At 42.3% G+C, this 20,890-nt stretch overlaps 1 protein-coding gene across 11 annotated transcripts in view; it reads right to left on the minus strand.

Annotated features, from left to right (window-relative positions):
• Positions 1 to 684: 684 nt before the first annotated feature.
• Positions 685 to 20,890, minus strand: part of MAST2 (microtubule associated serine/threonine kinase 2) — a 227,590-nt gene continuing 207,384 nt past the window's right edge. For 10 of the 11 annotated variants that reach the window (XM_087733138.1, XM_087733142.1, XM_087733137.1 and 7 more), the window contains 12 exons: positions 20,585 to 20,750; positions 19,445 to 19,546; positions 17,710 to 17,832; positions 15,409 to 15,518; positions 12,760 to 12,914; positions 11,754 to 12,058; positions 8,847 to 9,062; positions 6,802 to 7,028; positions 5,154 to 5,276; positions 3,980 to 4,116; positions 3,565 to 3,752; positions 685 to 2,870 (listed from right to left, as the gene is read on the minus strand). In XM_087733138.1, coding sequence (XP_087589264.1) covers positions 793 to 2,870; positions 3,565 to 3,752; positions 3,980 to 4,116; positions 5,154 to 5,276; positions 6,802 to 7,028; positions 8,847 to 9,062; positions 11,754 to 12,058; positions 12,760 to 12,914; positions 15,409 to 15,518; positions 17,710 to 17,832; positions 19,445 to 19,546; positions 20,585 to 20,750 — 3,930 coding nt within the window. In that variant the 3' untranslated portion in view covers positions 685 to 792. The remainder of the gene's footprint in view (positions 2,871 to 3,564; positions 3,753 to 3,979; positions 4,117 to 5,153; positions 5,277 to 6,801; positions 7,029 to 8,846; positions 9,063 to 11,753; positions 12,059 to 12,759; positions 12,915 to 15,408; positions 15,519 to 17,709; positions 17,833 to 19,444; positions 19,547 to 20,584; positions 20,751 to 20,890) is intronic. The other variant, XM_087733139.1, reaches the window with a different exon arrangement.

A 20,890-nucleotide genomic window follows, 5' to 3' on the forward strand; every position in this document is an offset into this window, starting at 1 on the left:
ATAAAACGTCACTAAAATTGTAAAAACAGAGGGAAAAGTTGCCATATGTCCCATAAAGGATAAGTAAAAGCAATCCCCCCAGAAAAAACAGCTTACGGATTGGAGATTTCTCTTTCTGATAATTCCATTGAAAAATACTTTTACTTGGTTTAAAGAGAAGACGGGGATCTCGCTCTGTCCGACCCCTCCAGCCAAGTCCCTTGCCTCTGTATCCTCTAAGGACACGTGCAGGACTGCGAATGCACACGGTGGCAAAGAGGTCTTACTTGCACCGAAGAGGGTTTGTGGTTCCAGAATAATTGCGGACAAGAGAGCACTTTTCTTCTCCTTGTCAAAGGACATCAGATTGTAAATTCAAAGAAAAAACTTGAAATTTGTGAATTTCAATGGCATTTCAAAAAGAAGATTGAAAAGCAGAAATTTAAAAGTAAGCTGCCTTTTTTGTACTCAGAATTTTTGGGATCTCAAATAAACGCAGGATTAGAGGGAAGAGCACAACAGGCCCTAAACTCAGGCAAAATAAAAGGTCTGGAAGGGAAAAAAGTCAACAAACTGTTTCTTAAGCCCTGCTTTAAAGATACCCTGTTCTAAAGAGACCTCAAACAGCAAGCATTACTGTGTACAAAAATAGAATAGCAAGGATGAAAAAACACAAAAAACAGTATGAAAAAAACCCTCCCAAAAATAGATGTACACAAGTTCTATTTTATATTAGTGTATATTACAAAATTCAAACATGCAGTCTCTATTTTTAATGTAGAATGCTCCAGTCCACGTGTACCAGGGATGCTGCTATGTTTTCTTTACAGCACCATCATGTGACAGGGGAAAGTCTTGTATTTTTAACTGATTTCCAACCTCTTTGCTTTTTGCTTGCACAAGAGTCCCTTCTTTACAGGGCCTCGTGCTGCCATCTGGCAGAAGAGAGGCTCTCAGAGCTGCTTGTCCAAGAGCGTGAGACAGCTCTTTTGATGGAGTGATTTTGCAGCTACCTCCCGACACTTCAGATGCTTTAGCGCTGCAAAAAGTTGCCTCCTTTTTTGCCACCCCGGGACACGCGGCCTCCCGGGGCTTTGCTGAGTTTAACGACTCTGCGCAGGATCCGCTCCTTGTGGTCAGACTGTCTGTGCTAGATAGTTTGGCTTTCTCTTGACACGCTCCTGCTTCTGAAGTTTCCTGCCGTTTTTGTTTCGAATCTCTCTCTTCTTTACAGGAGGCACCCAAATGGGGGAAATCCTTTCGCTTTTCCACCTCTCCGGAACAAGACATACTGAGCTTCAAAGGGCCTAACACGCTTTGAGCTAGCGGCACTAACTGAGACACGGAGAGAGCTCTTTCAATAGCACCGGGGACGAGGAGCGTGGAGGATACGGGACCTGCTGGGCTCGTTTTGCTGGCGGTTGAAGCACTCTCTGCCTGGGATGAACTGGGTTGCTTTTCAGTACCAGAACTTTTTTGGGACGTTTCGCTCGTGCTTCCAGGAGACAGAAATGAGGTGCTGTGCTGTCCTGCAGGCTGAAGCATCAACTTTTGATCCTTCTCACTGCGATCCGCGGGGCTTACTGAGAGAGGAGGGCTCACGCTTGCCATGCACCACGAAGGAAGTGCCAGCAGAGGTTTGGAATCCTGTTTTTTCTGACTGCTTTCTGTTAGCAGAGGGTCTTTCAGGTCAAGCTTACCACAGAAGGCCCCTGAAGAGTCACCTTCTTCAAGTTCCAGGAGTTTGATAGACGGGCACTGTGTATGTTGTGTGTGATCTATTGTTTTTTGAGTACTTGTAGTTCTCCCTAGGTCTTTGATTGCTTCAGAAGACTTGTCTTTTGGACCAAAACACTCAAAAGTTTTCTTTTCTGCCAATTTATGTTCCTTTGCAGTTGTTTCTGATCTTAGGAATGGCTTTTCTGAATTAGCTAATTTTTCTGGAGAAGTTCTTGGGAGGACCTCTGATGGGGAAGGGTGCACACCGATTTGCAGTGGCTCTGAAACAGGCTTGGCTTGTTGATTGTTTCCCTTCTGCAAATCTTCTGTACCTTTTGGATCTTCAGGAAGAAAGGCATCATCTTCAATACTATCCTTGCTTTCCAATTTAGATGAAAACTTGTTATCCTCATTAAAAGAATCTGAGCCTTGGTCTCCACCATCAGGGGGCTTGTCCAGTCTTCTCCCATCCTGACTATCTTCTGAACCATCATCCGTTTCATCTTCGGAAGAATCTACTTCTCTGATGGCCTCTTGCTTTTGCAGAGACTCCCTCCTCTCCACCCTGTCCTGTCGAATAGCACCCAATTTCCGTGAACCCGGCTTCTGCAACATCCCTTTTTCTGCTAGCCCAAGTTTGCCGCCTGTTGTTTCATTCGCAGATTCCTGTAAGCTCTGGAGACTAGGATCCCTCTGGAGCATCTCCTTCTTAAATTCGGAGTGAGAGATATCCAAGCTATGCTTACGTGAGGAAGCCAGCTTCTTCTCGGAAGAGGACAGCGAGGCAGCCAGTTTCTCGGCCGACTGCACTCTCTTTAGCAAAGGAGACCTAGGGGGCTCAGCACTTTTGGGGCGAGAAATTTGTCTCACCAGCGGTGGAGAGGAGTGTAGTTTTACTGGAAAAGACTGAATAATGCTGGAGCTGCCAACTGAGTGCCCTGGTAAAGGAGATGGGGAGCGCTGCGGTGATGTGGACTGTGGGGTTGGTGACGGAGTGTGAGCTAGCGGTGACAGAGGGATGTTTCCTGCGGATTTACGCCTTGGAGATCTGTATTGCCTTTGAAGCTTTGGTGCTAGTCCATGCAGAGAGCTGGGTCGGATGTGTCCAGAGCTGGCTGGAGAATTGGGAACACTGGAACTGGGAGAGCTGCTCTGGGAAGAATTGCCACCAACTTAAAAGAGAAAAAAAATTTTTAAAAAGAAGATTAATACATATTTGGCCATTAAAACAAGTTATTGAAAATAAGACATGCAAAGTCAAGACAAAATGCCACGTTACCACAAAGCACTGCAGTAATATTACAAGGTAATATTGCATGGCTTCTGATGGAAAATTCACATCATTGTCACACAACACCAGAATATAGTAAGAAACACCCTGCTATCAGAACGTTTTTTCTGAAAAAACAAAAAACTTCCAAGCAGATAAACAATGTGTTTCATTGCTATTCTCAAGATGCAAATCTCTCTATTCCATCAGCTGATTCAATTTTCAAATATGACTTTGCCACACTGTTTTGATTCCTTTTCTCTCAAGTAATATAGAAAATGTGTCAAACTGCTACAAAAACATTGCAACTTATAATACACATTTGCATCAAAGTGAAAGGATGCTGTAGTACAGCAAATGCATTCTTAAAAGGATGTATGGATTTTCATTTTTAAATGAATCAATGAATGAGAAGACATCCATCCTTAAGGTAATCAACATCGCAGCTGTCATTTCACTTCACAAACAGACCTACTACCTGCTGCTGTGTATTTTACTTCAAAAATTAATCAATAAGCAAAAATCTTGTCCAAGTTTTTTTCTGTTTGTGTGGATTTTTTGGGGGTTTTTTTGTTTTGTTTTGTTCCTTTTTTTACCTGAGTGTACAGACTCGGGAGTGGATCTGTAACTCTGTGTTGGTGACCGAGGAGACAGGTTGTGAGTTGGAGAGCCAGGCACACTTTCTCCAGAAGACAAAGAGCGGTTCAGTGAAGACAAACTACGGCTGGTGTGAAGTAGCGATGCTTGTTTAGTGATCTTCCTCAACAAAGAACTCTTCTTCTTACTGTGGAAGAGCATTGAAAAGTTGTTTACAAGCCCAAAGGATTTATTTACCTTTATTGGCATATTTCAGTCAATTTTATGGCACAGTTAAAGAGAAAAAGAAAACAAAAATAAAAGAACTAAAGGATGTACCTGCTGATACATGGTATCTGCAAATTGATTTGACAAGATCTCTCTTACATTATCTTGGTTACCATTTCATTTTCACAGAGAAACATCAAAACGAACCTTTCCTGACCATCCTTAGTTTTGCTCTTCTTGTTCCTACGAGCCATCTTGGATTTGTAGCTGGCTTTTCGAGCTGGACCAACTTTGATGGACGTGTTCTCAAATGGCGTGGTGGAGATGGACACTTTATTTCCACTCTGTCAGAAACAAGAGACAGAGACATTGCTTAAAATGTGACTATTTGAAGCAGATCTGCAGGCTAAGTAGGTAGGCTGCTAGTTTACTGCTGCCTGCCATTTTGTAATCCTTTGTCAAACTCTATTTTCCCCTTTGCATTTCCACCTATCATTTATTAAGGAATTGCCAAGAGAGAGCCCTCTTTAGTCAGGCTTTCACAAATGATTAGCTGAGACCCCAGCTGGTAGGTAAAGCGTCCCAGAGCAGACAGAACACAGCATCTGACCTCTCTCATTGAGATCCCAACTGCCTCAATTTAATACTTGTAATACTTGGAAACTTGAACAAAGTGATACTCTGTCACCAATCCTATTCCCAGTGCTCTGACTGATGGCACATGTGAGTGTATCGGGCATCTATCATGATGAATCTGCAATACAGAGCATGGCTTGTCTCACTCATCTTAAAAAAAAAAAAAAAAAAAAAAAATCCTAACTGCTCCTCTATTTGCAGTCCCAAAGATTTCTGTCTCTTGGAACGGTCCAAAACTTTGGGTTTTATTTCCGTAAATGCATTCAGCTCAGAGGAGGTATCAAAACGCAAGTCATTTAACTGGATAATTTTAAGACCAACCGTTACAAAGCTGCTTTTAAATACCACTAGGAATAATCCTTGAGAAAGCAGTATTAAGAGCTAATAACATTAGCACAGCCTAAAGGGAAAAAAATAAAAGTAATTTGGAAAATGTTTAAGGTATTTGTTTCTTAAAGTGATGTTTGAGGAAACATATACTTAAATCTTATTAACCTTTGTCTCTACCGCTGATAAAAATGTATCTGACTGGTCCTTATTTCTCACACAAAATATCTGAGTTCAGCTTAAATTACATGCAGAAATTGTGGAGATTTAGGGATCAAGCTGCAGCAACGAGTTTTTGCAAAACAAGGGCCAGGTGCTGTGTACATACTTGTATTTCAGACAATGCCAATTAGATACCTATGGCATTTTAAACAAGTTGGCTCATATTTTCCAAAATGTAACAGTGCTGAGTCCCTACCTTCAAAATCAGCTCCACCACTTCTGTGTGCACCAGTCCATTAACTGGCTCCCCGTTGACATGGGTTATCAGATCCCCTTCACGCAGACCTGCTTCGTTCGCTGGACCGCCTTCCTCCACGTGCTGGCAACGAGAAAGGGGTGACTGATTTGAGAAGAGGAACGTACAACATCGCTGGCCAGATCAGACTCAAAGCCCATCCATCTCATCTCTTGCTGCAGCCAGCATCAGCTGCTTCAAAGAAGGGTGAAAGAAACCACTGACTGGCACAGCCAAGAGCAAAAATCTGCGCTCTTCCACTCCTCCCCCAGCATCCTGCCAGTCTTCTGCTGATCCAAGGCAGCCAGCCAGGATGGTTAAGCTGATCAAGAGACCAGCTCCTCCCAAAGCAAAAGGCTTAACACACTTCCAAAAATTTTCAGCACTCAGGAATGTTAACTAGATACTCTTGATTTCCAGACAAGCATTCAATCTCTTTAAATTTCTTTGCCATCCCAAATCCAGCATCCTTCCACATACGTGCTGGAACCCAAGGCGGCCAACAGACTTTTAAATAAGACTCTGCGTCACGTGTTTAGGGTGCCTATATTGCATCTCATCCCAAACAGAGTTTCTTTTTCCACTTTCCATCCTTTATTAACCTATCCAACATCAGATCTTTTCCCCCATGAACACATTGCCTTTCCCCATCGCTGTTCAGAAAGGTAAGCCTCCTTTACAGTGAGAAGACAGAGATGCTTGAGAATACCGCAACTCTCCCTCTAGCCAGAAAAGACTACAAATCAGTATCTTGGTAAACTCAGCATTTTTCAAGGAAAGCAGAGAGGAGCAAGGGAAAAATGCAGCTTCAGATTGTTTTGCTAGGTAAGAATGAGTGTTAAATAATGACCAAAGCATATGAAGTCCAACTTGTCTAATGAACACAGAGATACAAGGAAAAGAATGAACCACCTTTACCCTGACTCCGTTCTCCCTAACTACACAATTCAAACAGCACTGCTTCGGGGAACGGATCATTCCTAGAAGTCGTATACGTTAACAAAAAAGGAACACAGAGATCAAGTACCAGAAGTAATGGGAAGGAAGAGATACAGACATGGAAACCAGACCTTTTAGCATAGCACACAACTAAGCCAAGAGCTAAATCCCTAGGCAATCAGCACAGCAGCAGTGATGCTTTAAGGCTTGTAATCAATTCCAAGTGACTGCTTGGAAAACCCCAGCAGACTTAACTGATCAGAAGCAGGTTATAATCACTAACACAGGTCTGAATAAATTAGCCACGACTGGCCCTCATGCAACAACCCCAATAAAGAGAAAGAGGGTATGTACACAGAAACATGCTTTAAAGTATGTGCTACAGGTGAAAGAAGGTGGACTCATGTAACCAGGGAAGAAAGAAGGAAAGGAAGATTGCTGTAGTTCTGTCACGGGCTTGAAAACTGCTACAGGTAAACCCCATAGTGTTGTTATTTATGTATTTTTTTATTTTAAAGGGTTTCCCCCATCCCAAAAAGATAACTTTGGGTCTGAATAAGGAGAGAGAAAACAGGGTGGCAAAATACAATTTATAAAGCTAAATCCCACAACCCTGGCTAAACGCATTTCGGGCCCCAAGGGTACTCTTTTTAGAAAAGCAGAGACATACCCAGACCATGTGATGCACAGTGTAGATATCACTGTCACCCATATAGACGCGAATGGCACGGAGAGTGAAACCGTATTTCTTTCCAGCCCGATGGATGATGATTGGTGGTTTCAGGTTTGCGATAGCAGGAGAAAAGTCGCGGCTGGGTGAGGAGTCCCTCGAAGATGGGTTGGAGGACAGAGAATGAGGTGACATTGGACTGGCCAATGGAGAACACGTGTGGTGATCTACAGTGATGACACAAAGGTGGGCAAATATTAGGAAACCAGGCCTCCAAAAGAGAGAAAATTCTTGTTAGAGAACAGCTAGGAAACCATCTCTCCCAATGCTCTTAAAGCTGGTGGTCTTCACCAGAGCTGGGTTTGCCTGCAGCTTCAACTAATTCATGCTTCGAAACACAAAAATCAGCAGAGTTTCCAAAAAGCACATTTGGAGGTGTGTATTTAATACAGCAGCACTGCTTGCCTAGGATTATGGTTGGGTCACATTGGTTACTTCTCTTTCAGGGATTTACAACCCATCATAAGCATTTGCTCTAGGCACAATCCTGGAACACCCCATTTAAGGGTTATGATATATGATCCTCCTTCAAAAGATCAGATAGGCTCTAGATCTTGGTGCAAGTTACATGTTGGTGCTGAGATAAATCAAAATCAGTTAGTATTAACATGAAAAAAATCAGTAGGTAATCAGACAACAACTACATCTAGGTAGTCTTGGTAGCATTTTAAATTCACAGGGGCAAAAATATTTAACCCTAAAAGTTTACCTACTGCAGGGACTTTGCTACTGAAAAACAACATCACAAGGGTATTTCAGAGTGCATTTCCCAAACGAACAGCCAAGGGCTGGGCTATCGGCTAAACTGTCTTAACGCTGCTTGCTAGTGGAACAACATCCACTTTTAAAAATAGAAAGCAAATACAGAACTCTCATTTTAAAGTGAAGCTGGTCAACATCAGTAAAATAAACCCAAAGAGCAGGAATATTAAATGCAGCTGTAAAAGGTAATCCCTAACCATTAAGAAACACCTGCTGAATTGCCCAGCACATATTTACCTGGCAGATGAGGGCAGCTCTGGAGGAACCTTTGCTGGGTGATTAAATACACATTTTAGAGATTTTCATGAGGGAGTTTGTAGTTCTAAAAGCAACCAGCACCCAAACCACAAGAAATGTAACCGTGCATCACCATGACGGTGCCAAGAAGCAGCTGCATACCTGCCTCCAGCTCCCTGGCTGAGAGGGGCAGGCAGGCATTGCTCTGCCAGCAGGCTGGCACTGGTGCTGGGTTGGCACTTGTGGCCCAGCTGCAATTTTCTGCTCCCATCTAGGCAGTAACAGGTACAGCCCTGGAAATGCAGCAAGGACTTATCCTCCAGAGAGAGGGACAAAGTCCTTGTGGGGAGAGCCTCCTGCTGAACTGGTCTGTCATAGCTCAGCGTGGTTGGGCTGTTCACTAGGAGTTACCACCTGGCATTAGGAATTGTCAAGGCCTGGCTCTGCTTGGAGACGGTGCGGGCCAACAAGGTAAGCTATTCAGCGTTAACTTGCTTTGTGAGTTACGTACGCTACTGAACTCTCGAACATCCAATCTCAGCCAAGTTATCTGGAGTTACTGAAACTTCCTGGTGCATGAACACACCGGACACATAGAGTTCCCAAACAACGCCATGGTTAGCAAGTGACCCCCAAAAAATAGTACCTTGAGGGTTAAAATCATTCCATCTCTATATACTTCCTTGCTGCACCATTGTCGAGAGACCAGCTAGGAGCCAATTTAAACAAAACTAGGGAAAGAATAAGGCCCAGCTGCCATTTGCAGAAGCTGCAGTCAGACCACACACACAATGCTCCTGTCTGTGGCAAAGCAGTATTCATTATCCTGCTGAGTAGTAAATATTAAACCAATTGTAAAAGTTAGATCTCTCCCCTCCTGCCAGTGAGGGCATTATTCCAGGAGAGGGAAGGGGGAGGATCTGTCTGCAGACCTTTTGTTCAGTGCTTGCAGATTCTGACAATGCCTCACCCAAGGCATTTCTTACCTGAGGGAATCAGGAGAGACAAGGCAGTAGCGGATGCTGATTTAATCACTTTATTGACAGGTCTTGAGGTACGTTTCTCCCCTGATTCCCCAGAGAGCAACCTGTGTCGTGCCCGCCGCACTGCCAAATCGCTGATGGCTTTTGGAGTGGTAAGGTCTGGGCCTTCATTGCTACTACTGCGAGCGCGTGGATCAGAGAAATCTGCAGTGCTCCCAGCTACAGTTTAAATTAAAACAGATTAGAACCACAGGGAATTCCTAACAGTCTATTCCCCTACAGGCAAAATACATTAAATCAAAGTCATGTTTACATGAAGTCCAAGAGTAAATTTTCCTAAGAAGAAACCCCAGGGCTTGAATTTTTATTTACAGAAATGGTGTTATGCTGAATACAGAAAATTAGCAGCTTCTGTTCTGTTGGAAAAGCTCACTAATGAAATCACGTTGCTCAGTAGCAGTTAGATGAATCCTAAAGCTGTGGTGCAGTTCTGCAGGCAAGCTATTTCAATGGCATCGTTCACAGATGAAAACAGGTTTATGGAAAGTGCTCCATTTTTACAACCAGCAAGAACTGTCAATCTGTAAGTTAAAACTGTCTGTAACAGAAGAACCAGGTTCTACTGGAGTTGCACATAAAAAAATCCACTTTAAGAGAATACTAAGGTACTAAAGTCAGGGAAAGTAAAAATGTGGATTGCAAAGACAACCCTAATTTGTCCCCGTCTGTGCACCATTGTAATTTAGTCTTGAATTAATTAACCTGATATAATTATATATAAAATGCGAAGTAATCTTGAAAATCAGACTGGGCATGCAACAAAAGCAGATGCTGGGGGCTGGGGGTGCTGTACTCAAGCTCGGTGCCTCAGTTCCCCATCTGATACCTTAAAGGGGCACTGTGAAAATACATTAATTAGAATTTACAGGGTGCTCAGAAATGAAAGTGGTGAGCACCACAGCAAGTCCACAAGGGAAATTAATCATTCTGTCTTCAAAAGCAAATTTTAAGCAGCGTGCAATAAATAAAGCCTAAGGGCCACATTTTGAACAATGAGGACAGAACAAAACATTGATCATCGTTATTTAAGTGGGCACGACTGCTCTGCATACTAAGTAAAGCAGGAAGTACCATGAAAATAAAAATTCAAAGCACCATTCCCATAGACCTCAGTACCAGATGCCAGTTCAACATTTAACAGCCACAGAGTTTCAAATAAGGCTCCCAGACAATGAGGAACCCAGAATCGGAGGCTGCGTCTGAAAAGGCTGCGATATGCATTAAAGCAGCACTCCGAGACAGTGACAAGAATTAAATTCTTTTCTTGCAATCCCTTGCCTCTGACTCAACTTTGCAGGCTGGGGACACTGAAGCAATGGTCTCCCTCAATCCCATCCACTGGGTTAAAGACTGCTCTAATGCATTAGGGTCAGGGGAGCAGGCTGCCCAGGGAAGCTTCGTTTTTGCCTATTTCAACTTGTAGATACTCAAATTTGCAATGAAAGTTTTCTTGCAATTTTTAATAGCGTGTTTCTAGGCTTTTAGTGTGAAACTGAGAAACTACGGTTCCACTATGGCACTTATGTCACCCAAGTATGTGGCAGCTTACTTCCTTCACTCCTACCCCTCTTCCCATGGGTTAATGCAGTATGTGATGGCAGCACTGGGCCTCTTCTGGGGGGATGAGCCATAGAGGAGAGTCGGACAATTTTGGATGAAATTTCACAGACTGCATTGCAGAAGAGGAATAATGAGATGTGGGGATCTTTGGTTTTACTCTAGTCTGAGGCAAATTTCCTCTAAGGCATTTCCACCTTCTGCTATCAATCCGCAATCACATCTGCCTTGTGCCCTTCACCTTGTCCTTGTCCAGTCTTGCTGCCACTCTGACTCCTTGCTCAGTACCCCTTTCCTCTCCTTTCCATCCTCAATGCATGCACAATTGCTTTGCCTGCTTGCTCCTAGTTTCGCCCAGCAACTTTTTTCTTATTTTCTTACCCAGTTAGTCCTTGTTCTTCAATGCTACAATCTAGTTTTTCCCCTAAATATGCCTTCCTTCTCAAATATTATCTTGCCAACTTCCAATTCAACTTCCCTGCTCTCTTCCACCATGCCAAATTTCCTTTTTTTCCTCCTTACTACTTCCCACCAGTTCCCAGCTCTGGCTTTCTCCGTACTCAGAAACAGGCAGCTTCGCCCTCTGCCTTCCCGGTGCCCTGAAAGGGGCAGGAGCTGGGGACGCTCCAGCACCCAGAGCCCAGCCCTGCGCTGCAGCAGCCCAGGGAAGGTCCTGCTCAGCCCAGTGCCGGAGAATGGCCCCAGGATGGACAAAGCTTCTGAGAAGTCAAACACTGACTTCTAAGACTCACTCTACTAAACGTAGGCTGCACTTTTTTAAGCCTGCAGCTTGGATAAATTTCGGGATATTTGGCTGAGACAGCAAGTAGCATTTCCCTGACACAAACCCCACTCCCCCAGCAATTTCAAGTCTTTACTCCAAACTTTTTGGATAAATAAAACCATAGGAAGCAGGGATCTGTTAGTATGGCTGACACCCATATTCTCCAGCCCCAACTCAGCAGTGATCTGCTCTGACTAATGCTTAAAACAATGCTGCCTCAGGTAGGCACCCAGTGGTTTGCAAGTAAGCATAGATCATATGGGTCTCAAGCATGAGAAGACCTTAAACAATTTGAAGTGAGAAGACTGAAATAAAAGATGTAATTTTGAAGACATAAACCATTGATGTTATTTGAAAGGCAAGCACATCCACAAAACTGTACTAAAATAACCACTTAGCATGAGACATTCACATCACTTGACATCCAAATCCACAGTTTTACAGAGTTAACGACTGTAAGCTAACACGGCTTTCTTGGGGACCATGACACCATCACACTGAGCACATACCTGTCAGGGTTGAGGTGCTGCTGGCGGCCGTGGAGGGGGTGGTGGGTCCAGCATCACCTTCCAGCTGCAGCTCTTGCTCCACAGGCTGTTCTGGAATGGGCACTGGCAGCCCCTCCCGCGACTGCACAGCGGATAAGAGCATGCCCTCGGACTGCGGCCTTTTGAGAACAGTTCCCTCGTCCTCGGTGGAGATGGCAAAACGGGGCATATCGAGAAGCCCTGAGCAGCGTCGTCGGACCGTCAAGGGTGGGCTGGAGTCACTCTCCGTGTGTGAGGATTCAGACATAGATAAGCGCTTACGCAATCTAAGAGAGGAAACAAGACAGAGCCCCTCAGTTGAGTTAGGGGGATAATGAACATTAAAGAGAGAAAATAGCGCACAGACCCAGCTCACACATCTGAAGCCAATTTAACGTGAAGTTAGGAGACCGAGCTACATTGTTAGGATTCAAAACAGCAAAGGCTTGGGCATCACCTGTGTCTAGATTTCTAATATATTCCATTGTTAAGCTGCTAAGAAAGGAAGCAATACAACCAAATTCTGGGCATTCGTATATTTTACTGACATTTTTATTAGAACACAATATTTTTTTGATATTCTGAACTTTAGAAACTTTGGACTTCCCTAATGGTTTCTCTAACTTGTGACAAATAGTAAAAGTCTGGCAACACCAGACTTCGGATTCACTGATGTGTAAGAAAAAACTGCTGTTGGTACATGTCCAACGTAACTAGCCTTTCCACAAATAAAATCTTTATTTAAGGTTAGAATCCTTTTAAGTTCATTTAAAGTATTTGCTACAAATTTCGGAGATGTTAGTACTTAATTACTATATCACTTCTACACATTCATTTTCAGATAGTTACTCCACTCTTCAGGCTTCACCTGTGGAAATACATCATATGAAGCATTCCTGTCCTAACACTGGTCACAGAAAGTTTTGCCACAGGTCAGTCTTTCTGAGATGCTATGAGAAACCAAAAGACTTAGTTCTACGGAACTTACATTTCAGGGGACCCAATCACCCAGCTGCGGTCTCGACTCTTCAAGCCACCAAGGCTGTCCAGCCGGTCATCCTTTTCTTCACTCAGACTCCGTTTAGTTGGTGGTGGAGTCTTCCTCTCTTCGTGGATGGAAAGACGTTCCATGCTGCTGTACACCTGCATATAGCAAAAGATCTTTCTGTACAGAGAAAACAAACCTCTGTGGCCTTTTCTGATCAAGGGGCATAATCTCTTCTCAAAATGAAAGATATTGCCCAAAAGCATGAACTTGGCCATGTTCTTTGACTAAATAACAAGCGCAGATGTGCCATGCCCAAAGTGTGCCAGGGAGGAAAGGAAAAAACCAAGGCTCAGAAACATGAAACATGCTTTTCTACAACAGCACCCAACACCTCTCCTCTAAAAACAGCCCAGCACACCATAGAAATACTAAGACTTTTTGAAATGACTTGATTTTTTTTCTTAACGATTCTCAAATCTAAGAAGAGATATTGCTAAAGCAGGCTCCACAAGTCTTGAAGGCTGGCATCTGGATCTTGAAATCTTAGTACACAAATTCAATTCAGTGATAGGCATCATGCTCATGACCCCATTTCATTATCATCAGTCTATCAGCATTGCCCCAAGCTTATTTCAGAACAAAAAAGTCCTGCCCTCCTCAAGGAATCTACTATAATGCTGACAGCTTAATGAAAGTGCCTTTCTTGGTTTTACAGCCGTCTTTAAATAATTAAATGATTAAGCAAAAAAATCCATCCTTTTAAAACTACACTTGACTGTGGACCTAATTTACATAAGAAGAGATTAATGAAAATAATGTTATTAAAAATTCAGAGCATCAACAAGATAACTATTAATAAATCATATGGCTGAATTGTCAGACAAGAATTTCAAAATATAATGAGCCTTTTATGCCTCCCACATTACAAATGCTGTATAATTTTCCAGGTCTTAAAATAAATTCATTAAAAGTGAACTTTTTCTCTTTGTGGCAAAAACACTGAACCCTAAAGAAAAGCTTCAGTCTAGCAGATGAATAATACTCATGGTGAGAAAAGGCAGAAAAAAGAAACCCTTACGTAGTCATGAGAACTTTTTCAAAACCCCAACTAATCCTCAGGCCCAATTTTAAACATACTTTTGGTGATGCAAATAAGGAGCAACTCCATAAAGTTAATGGTAACTGTTACTTAAGCCACTGTAGCCTGGCTGAGGACAAAGAAGAACGAACTAGTGCTTCAAAACTGACTTCAGTAGTGGAAATCTGGAGGAACTGTTATGAAAACTGAAACATCTTTCAGAGGCTGTAGGTGAAATTCCTACTCCCATCTCATCAAGAAGAGGGAAATACTGTTCATAGAGTGGCCTGACCTCAAAACAGCATTTGTTCTCCCTTCTGTCCCTTCCCAAACATACTTTGTTTTATCCACGCTGACAGTGCAGTTGTACTACTTTGCAACGTCCATAATCCCAGCTTTTTGTTTCAGATCACTTGAGTAAGAATGAGACACCTGCACGGACCTGAGTGAGGCACGCTGAATCCAGAAAGCGTGGCTAGAGGGGTGCTCTTCAGGGTTTCCTCTCCATTGCCCCACCTCAAAGCAGAACCAGCTCTCTTCTAATCACCTGACAGATGTTTCTCCAACCTGTTCTTAAAAGCTACCAGCGATGGAAATTCTACAAAATCCCCAGGCAACCCATGCCAGTGCTTAATTATTGTTCAACACTGGAAACTTTTTCTTATTGTCTATCCTATACCTCCTTTGTGCCCATGATTTCATGTCATTTCTGGGTAGAACAGGAAGACCAATGTATCCTTTCCTTCCAGCAGTTATGTATTTGGAAACACATATGGTTTTATGTTTTGTAAATCTCGGATCATTCTTGTTGCTTTCCTCTGGACTCCCTTTTACTGGTCCATGTTTATTTTAAGGAACATTGCCCAGAACAGGACGGAGTACCCCAGCTAAAGCCTTCCTACTGCTAAGCAGATGGAAAGGATTTCTTCATTTGCCTTGCAAAAAACATTCGTGCTTGCCCAGTATGGTAACTGCCTTTTTGCTTCAATAATTTGGCACGTCTAACTCACGATGCACTATATGCCCAGATCCTGCTCTTTGAAACTGTCACCTTTTGTTCCTCAGGCTGTATTTGAGACAATGATCAGAAGAGGTGTAAACTTCACCTGTGCTCTTACTGCATGGGATGCCTTTGATTTTAGACCATTATTTCAAAATGTCAGAATCAATTTTCATCCTAATGCCATCTTGTCACCTACTGCAAGGCCCTTTCAAAATGTCACTGTTCCAAGCAAATAAGCTCTGGACACTCGCTACGCCAGCATCCAAGTCATTAGTAAAAACATCAAACTGTATCAGATGCAGGAGAGACCTCCGCAGTACCCTGCATACTAGTGAAAGATTAAGAAATACACAAAATCTCACTCTCCAATTATTCTTGCACTCACCTTCTAACAGGCCACAAACTACCACAGAATAAACAACGTACACAGATTTTTCTCTCCTCAGTGAATACTAAACACCATGTGACTCCCTCATAACATCTGCATGATTAAAATCTACCCCATACAAAGCAATGAAACTGTGTTCCCCTCTGGATTTTTTCTTTCAACAAGCTAGCATGCTCCTACCTTGCTGAACCTCGGTGAGCATGAGGAAAACTGCCTAATTTCCACGTGATCATCATCATTAGTGTCCTCCTCTTCTTCCGAATCCAGGTGTTGGTACCGTTCTGAACGGGCTGTGAAGAAGACATGGCACATTCCATCAGCGTGGGGAGTGTTGATAACTCTCACACCTCAAGCATTCCTACTCGTCTACTTACAAAGAACTTTGAGGGTTCATACACCATGCAGGGTATTTTCCTTAATACTGAAACATACCTAGCCAGTTTTGCTCATCCTGTACAATTAGCAGTGAAGAATACCTCCTTCCTACTGAATTTATCTTCTATCATCAGCTATATTATATTCTAAAAGCAGCTGATACTCAGCAGGTGTCTAATCCTGCAGACCCTTCGTGGTAGGCACGTTTCTTCCCTAAGGCAAACAATCATATGGAAGGAAACACAGAAACAATTCACTGTCCCAATTTCCAATAAACAGCTTTATGATTTTACAAAGTCTGTCCGGCATAATTGCATATAAGCCTTCTTTAAAAAATAAAAATATTTACCCCAAAAAAATATTTCCTCCTCTCCCTCCTACAACTAGAAAAAGGATTAGATTTTGTTAAAGAAAATGGGCAAGCAGCCAATATGCAAAGCTATTTTTAATGCAAAAATCTAAACTGCCTCCAAAGAGATTTTGTGCTTTGAGATTTGCAGCGCTGTATTTCTAAGCCAGCCACATTGGATTTTGCAGGGCAGGCATTAATAAGTTTGGCTACAGAAAGCCGATAGCTATACTGAGCCAAATATGCTGCACTGCATCAGCCAGAAAGCTACTTTTGTAAATTCTAAAATTTTCTGCATTAGGGTTTATAACAGCAACGCCAACTCTTATCAGTGTCTATGTGAGGTATTTCCTGATGTGAGAATTCCAGCCTTTATAAAGGGCTCACATCAAAGTCACCCCGATAACCTGCTGAGCATGCCTGGGCACTTGGGGAGTTTTCCTACTTGACAGACGCAGTGATTTGCACCACTGAACATAACGCGGTGCTTCTGCCCACTAGGATCCACTCACAGCTGCTGTGCTGAGCCTCTCACTGACCCAATTCAGTGACCAGAGCTCAAGTTCAATGTCTGGTAAGTCCAACGAGCAGGAGGAACCCACCGCCACCTTGCTTTCTACACGTATGTTGTACCAACGTAACCTCAATACCCGCAAAACACACCTCTGCTCTCTCTGCAGCGAGTATGTGGAGATTTCTCAATCTATCTCTCTCTCCATCCTGCCTCTCCATCCAACCCCTACCCTAAAAGCCTCTTCCCCAAACTGGGAGAGCATTATCTAAATAGGATCTCTGCTTTTGCAGCGTGGCAGCCGAGGGGCTGGAGGCAGGCTGCTCTCTCCCTCCCTTCACCCTCAGTAAAGTGTGGGAGCAGAGTAAAAACGTGCTTCATATGGAGTCAGCGTGTCCCATGGCCCTGGGAGAAGGATGGAAGTGATTCCATCGAAGTAGGGCAGAAATTTCCATAGCTCAGGAAACTGAAACAGCCCAGTATCATCCTGCACTGCAGCTGGAGCGGGGGAAAGACCCCTCTCACCAGTGACAAGCCCAAGCCTTTTCCACCTGGCTCAGCTCCTGAAGTCATCTGAGAAAAGCTAAGGCACAGAGACTGTGGGGACAGAGACCCCTCCACCCCTCACGCGACGCTCCTGCCTTCTCTCCCAAGAGCACCGACTCCATCTGGTGCTTATCTGGGAATACCAGGAATCTTACATAGCACTGATACCATGGCAGTTTCCAGACATTTATACACACCAGACAGGCACTTCATATCTCATTAGAGTTAACAATACTAAAAAATAATGGTGATACACTTGCAGTGAAAATAATTTAAGTTACTTTTTATTCTCCCTACATACTTGTCTTCAAGGTTTGGGTTTTGCTTGTTTTTTTTTTAAAAAGCATTCATTGGCTGAAAATGGTCACCAGGGAAAGACAATATTGCTCAAAAACTCATGGAAGTTGGATATACCAAATGCTGTGGAAGTACTGTAACAAACCCAGCATAACAACCGCAGCACCTCTCACTGCAGAGTCATGGCTGGCAGGACCACAGGAACCAGCAAAAGGCCAATTGACTTCAGCAGCAACATTTTTTTCCTTTAAAATTCATTTGATTCCAAAGAAACCTTACTTGGCATTCAACAGAAACTTTTTAAAGTTTATTCAATTTTTAACAATGACTTATCTCTAACAATTTCAACAATGAAATATGCACAAAAAATATGATGCTGCTTAGGCTGAATCTTTAGTCTTACTGTCGAAATAGCTTGTGTCGTCCTCAGATTCCAACTGCGGGATGAATTCAGCTTTCTGCCGAAGCAATCCATTCCAGTCCAAATCTTTAAAGAACCGATGCTGTTTCACTTCAAAGGCACTACCTGAAATAAGCATCTTTTATTGCAGAGTATTTCTTTCAGCATTTGCATAACAAGAAAAACAAACCCTAAAAATATCAAGAGCCTAAGAAATGTACCCGAGTACATTTAAGTCACACATTTTCCAGGAATTTTGAGAAATAACTTATCCTTTTACCAAAGTGGTGACGCAGGATAAAATCTGAACAAGATTTCCTCCTTCCTATCTCCTCTTCCTGTTTAATGACAACACATGACTAAACTGGCTGGAAGACAGCATCTGCTGTTACATTCCACAGCAAGTTGCAAGATTAAGAACTAATTAACATCTTAATTTAAAATTTCCAAACTCTAAATACCATCTTGATCATAGCTAAATAAAGAGAGCAAACTCAGAAAGGTATTTAGCATGTGTGTGGCTCCATTCTCATGAATAAACCCATCCATGTGCTTAAAACAAGGCAGGGGCTTACATATCTTTCTGAATTAGTATCTTTTGTTATTAACCTCAGAAGCTTGGATACCCAGAAGGAAAAACTAAGGATTATCTGCCTACTAGTATATGCATTTTTTTTCAAATGAAATTAATATTCATAAAAGGTGCTACTGTCTTTTTAAAAAAGAGAATAGCAGAGGAAAAGAGATAAAAGGTTTTTTGAGTGCCAGTGGCACTACAAGATGCCAAGTGGAACAGCAGTCTCAGCATTACAGGTCTGTAAGAAATCAAAAAAATCAGTCCATCAACTCATTTTATAAGGCAAGAAACTCTACATCTTTTCCATGACAGCAACATCTTTCAAGTACATGGATTTGAAGTAAAGAAGAACATGTGAAAACCATCGGATATCATTATTAATTCATGATCTATTCATCACCCTTGTGTGCACATGTGTTAAGTCTGCTGAATACATGTGCGTTTTGGAATTGCTACATATATAAGCTTTTATTTTATCCTTAAAGTGTAGTTCCCAATTGCAAATCCAAAATGAAATCAGATAAATCAAATCAATGAAACAGACAACCTGTGCCATGAAGCCGCAGTGTTGCACAAACGATTTTAAAACAAGAGCATAGCTAGAGATTATTTATGGTTATTTACTATCAGGAAATGAGAAGTGTTCATGGTAAAACTTGAAATCTGACATTATAATACAGGAAGACTGACATATGCATCTGACTTTGCCAAAGAGACTTTGTTGTTGTATGTTTGGAGAATTCTATAGCACAGGCCTCTAGGAATGGGAAAGTTTTCATTTATTTTATTACACCCAGGAGTTCACATCCATGTAGGGGATTAAGCCCCTAGTCAAAAAGAACTTCAAAGAAATCTGATTATACACTGTTCAAATGGAGATACAACCCTCGAGCTTGTAATGGAACAGCACAAATTTGAGAAGTTATGTTGCCAAGCTGACGGTGCTCCTTTCTTGTTTCCCAAACAAGACAGTCATATCTGCCTGACTCATGTACAATCTACACCAATTCTCAGAGCTTCATCACACAGGATTTCTTGAACCCAGTATAAACTGTTTCCCACCCCTAGATAGCACTTTTCAACATGGGTGGGTCTGCATCCCTGGCAAGGTAGCTTTTTTCCAGCTTCTGGCTAGTACTTTCTTATGCACAAAGTTCCTACCTGTTCCCATTCTTTCCAAAGGATTTTGGCGGAGAAGCTTAGAAATGAGATCCTGGGCATCTGGTGGCAGTGCATCATCACCTTCTGGCCAGGCAATTTCATCTGGGGACAAAAAGAGACTTGACATTTTCTACCAGCTTCACGACCAATTTGAATAACCATTCACATTCCTATACTCTAAAACACAGTGTTCAGTACTGCCCCAGAATCGTAAATACCTTGAATTCAGCAGTTTGCATACTTAATGTAATTCAAGCATTGACATTTTCCAAAATGCATAAAATTCAGTGTCAGCTAAAGCTGCTGTCAATCCAAGCAGTGCTTGTGGAGGAAAAAAAGCATTAAGAACTCTATTAATAAAGTATGAAATGGGACTTCCATGACAATCCATAAACAATGACACTGACAATATTGCAGCTGTATCTTGTGCCCGCACATTCCACGCTTGTTATACTTGGAACAGAGAGAACAATTCACAGGTAACAATTTCATGCATCGTATTTAGTTCTTTGCTGAAATTTGCTTTTTACGAAGGACGTTTGCCAAGTGTGTTAAAAATTTACTGTTTTAGAAAGCATTCCCAATAGGAAATGTTTTCACTGGCATATTCACTGCGAACACAAAGCAATCATTTGTCCAGCTCCAAGCAGGAGATAGGTTTAAAAAGCCACAAGACATGAAGGTACTGAGTATAACAGTTTCAACGTGTCTTGCTTAGAATTTCCTTTTTATTTCATTTATACAATGATTACTAATTGACTGATGCTTGCACCTACAGAAGCAATAACCAAAATCAGACTGAATTAGACCAGTTGGAAGCTGCTCCTTTTATGTTCTCCATCATTTAAGTTAAAAGACAGAACAGAAAAATCCCCAAATATTTTCCCCAGTCCCGCAAGGATTTGCATGAGTCCCACACTACGCACAACAGCAGAACTGTCTAGCAAGGTGTTAAGCAACTCAACACCTTTTGATAGCTGGAATCAGATAGATGCTACTTTGAGACAGACAAATATTTTAAAATTAAACCCCATTATTTTACACCTAGTCTTTGTGACTAAACTGTGGATCCTCAGTATTTTCAAGGTTTTACTTCACAGCACACTTTGAAACCCCTTCAGAACCAGAACAGAAACATACCACTGATCACTTGTCCAAATAGCTCTTCAGGTGTGTCCCCAAAGAAAGGGACGCAGCCGACTAGAAACTCGTACAGGATAACTCCCATGGCCCACCAGTCCACGGGCTTCCCATAGCCCTGGCGCAGGATCACTTCTGGTGCAATGTATTCTGGAGTCCCACAGACCTCAAGAGAAACACACAAGAAAGCAATAAACCTACAAATTGCCAAATTCACCTCAAAGCTTATTTTTGTCTTTTTTTAATTTTCCCCCTCAGAGCTTTACAAGGAAGTTACTAATATTTTGCCACTACTTCCAAGAAGCA

Source organism: Nipponia nippon, unplaced genomic scaffold (genome assembly GCF_047370975.1).
Source record: "Nipponia nippon isolate SJK-2023a ecotype South Korea unplaced genomic scaffold, ASM4737097v1 scaffold_5, whole genome shotgun sequence".
NCBI classification, from domain to species: domain Eukaryota; kingdom Metazoa; phylum Chordata; class Aves; order Pelecaniformes; family Threskiornithidae; genus Nipponia; species Nipponia nippon.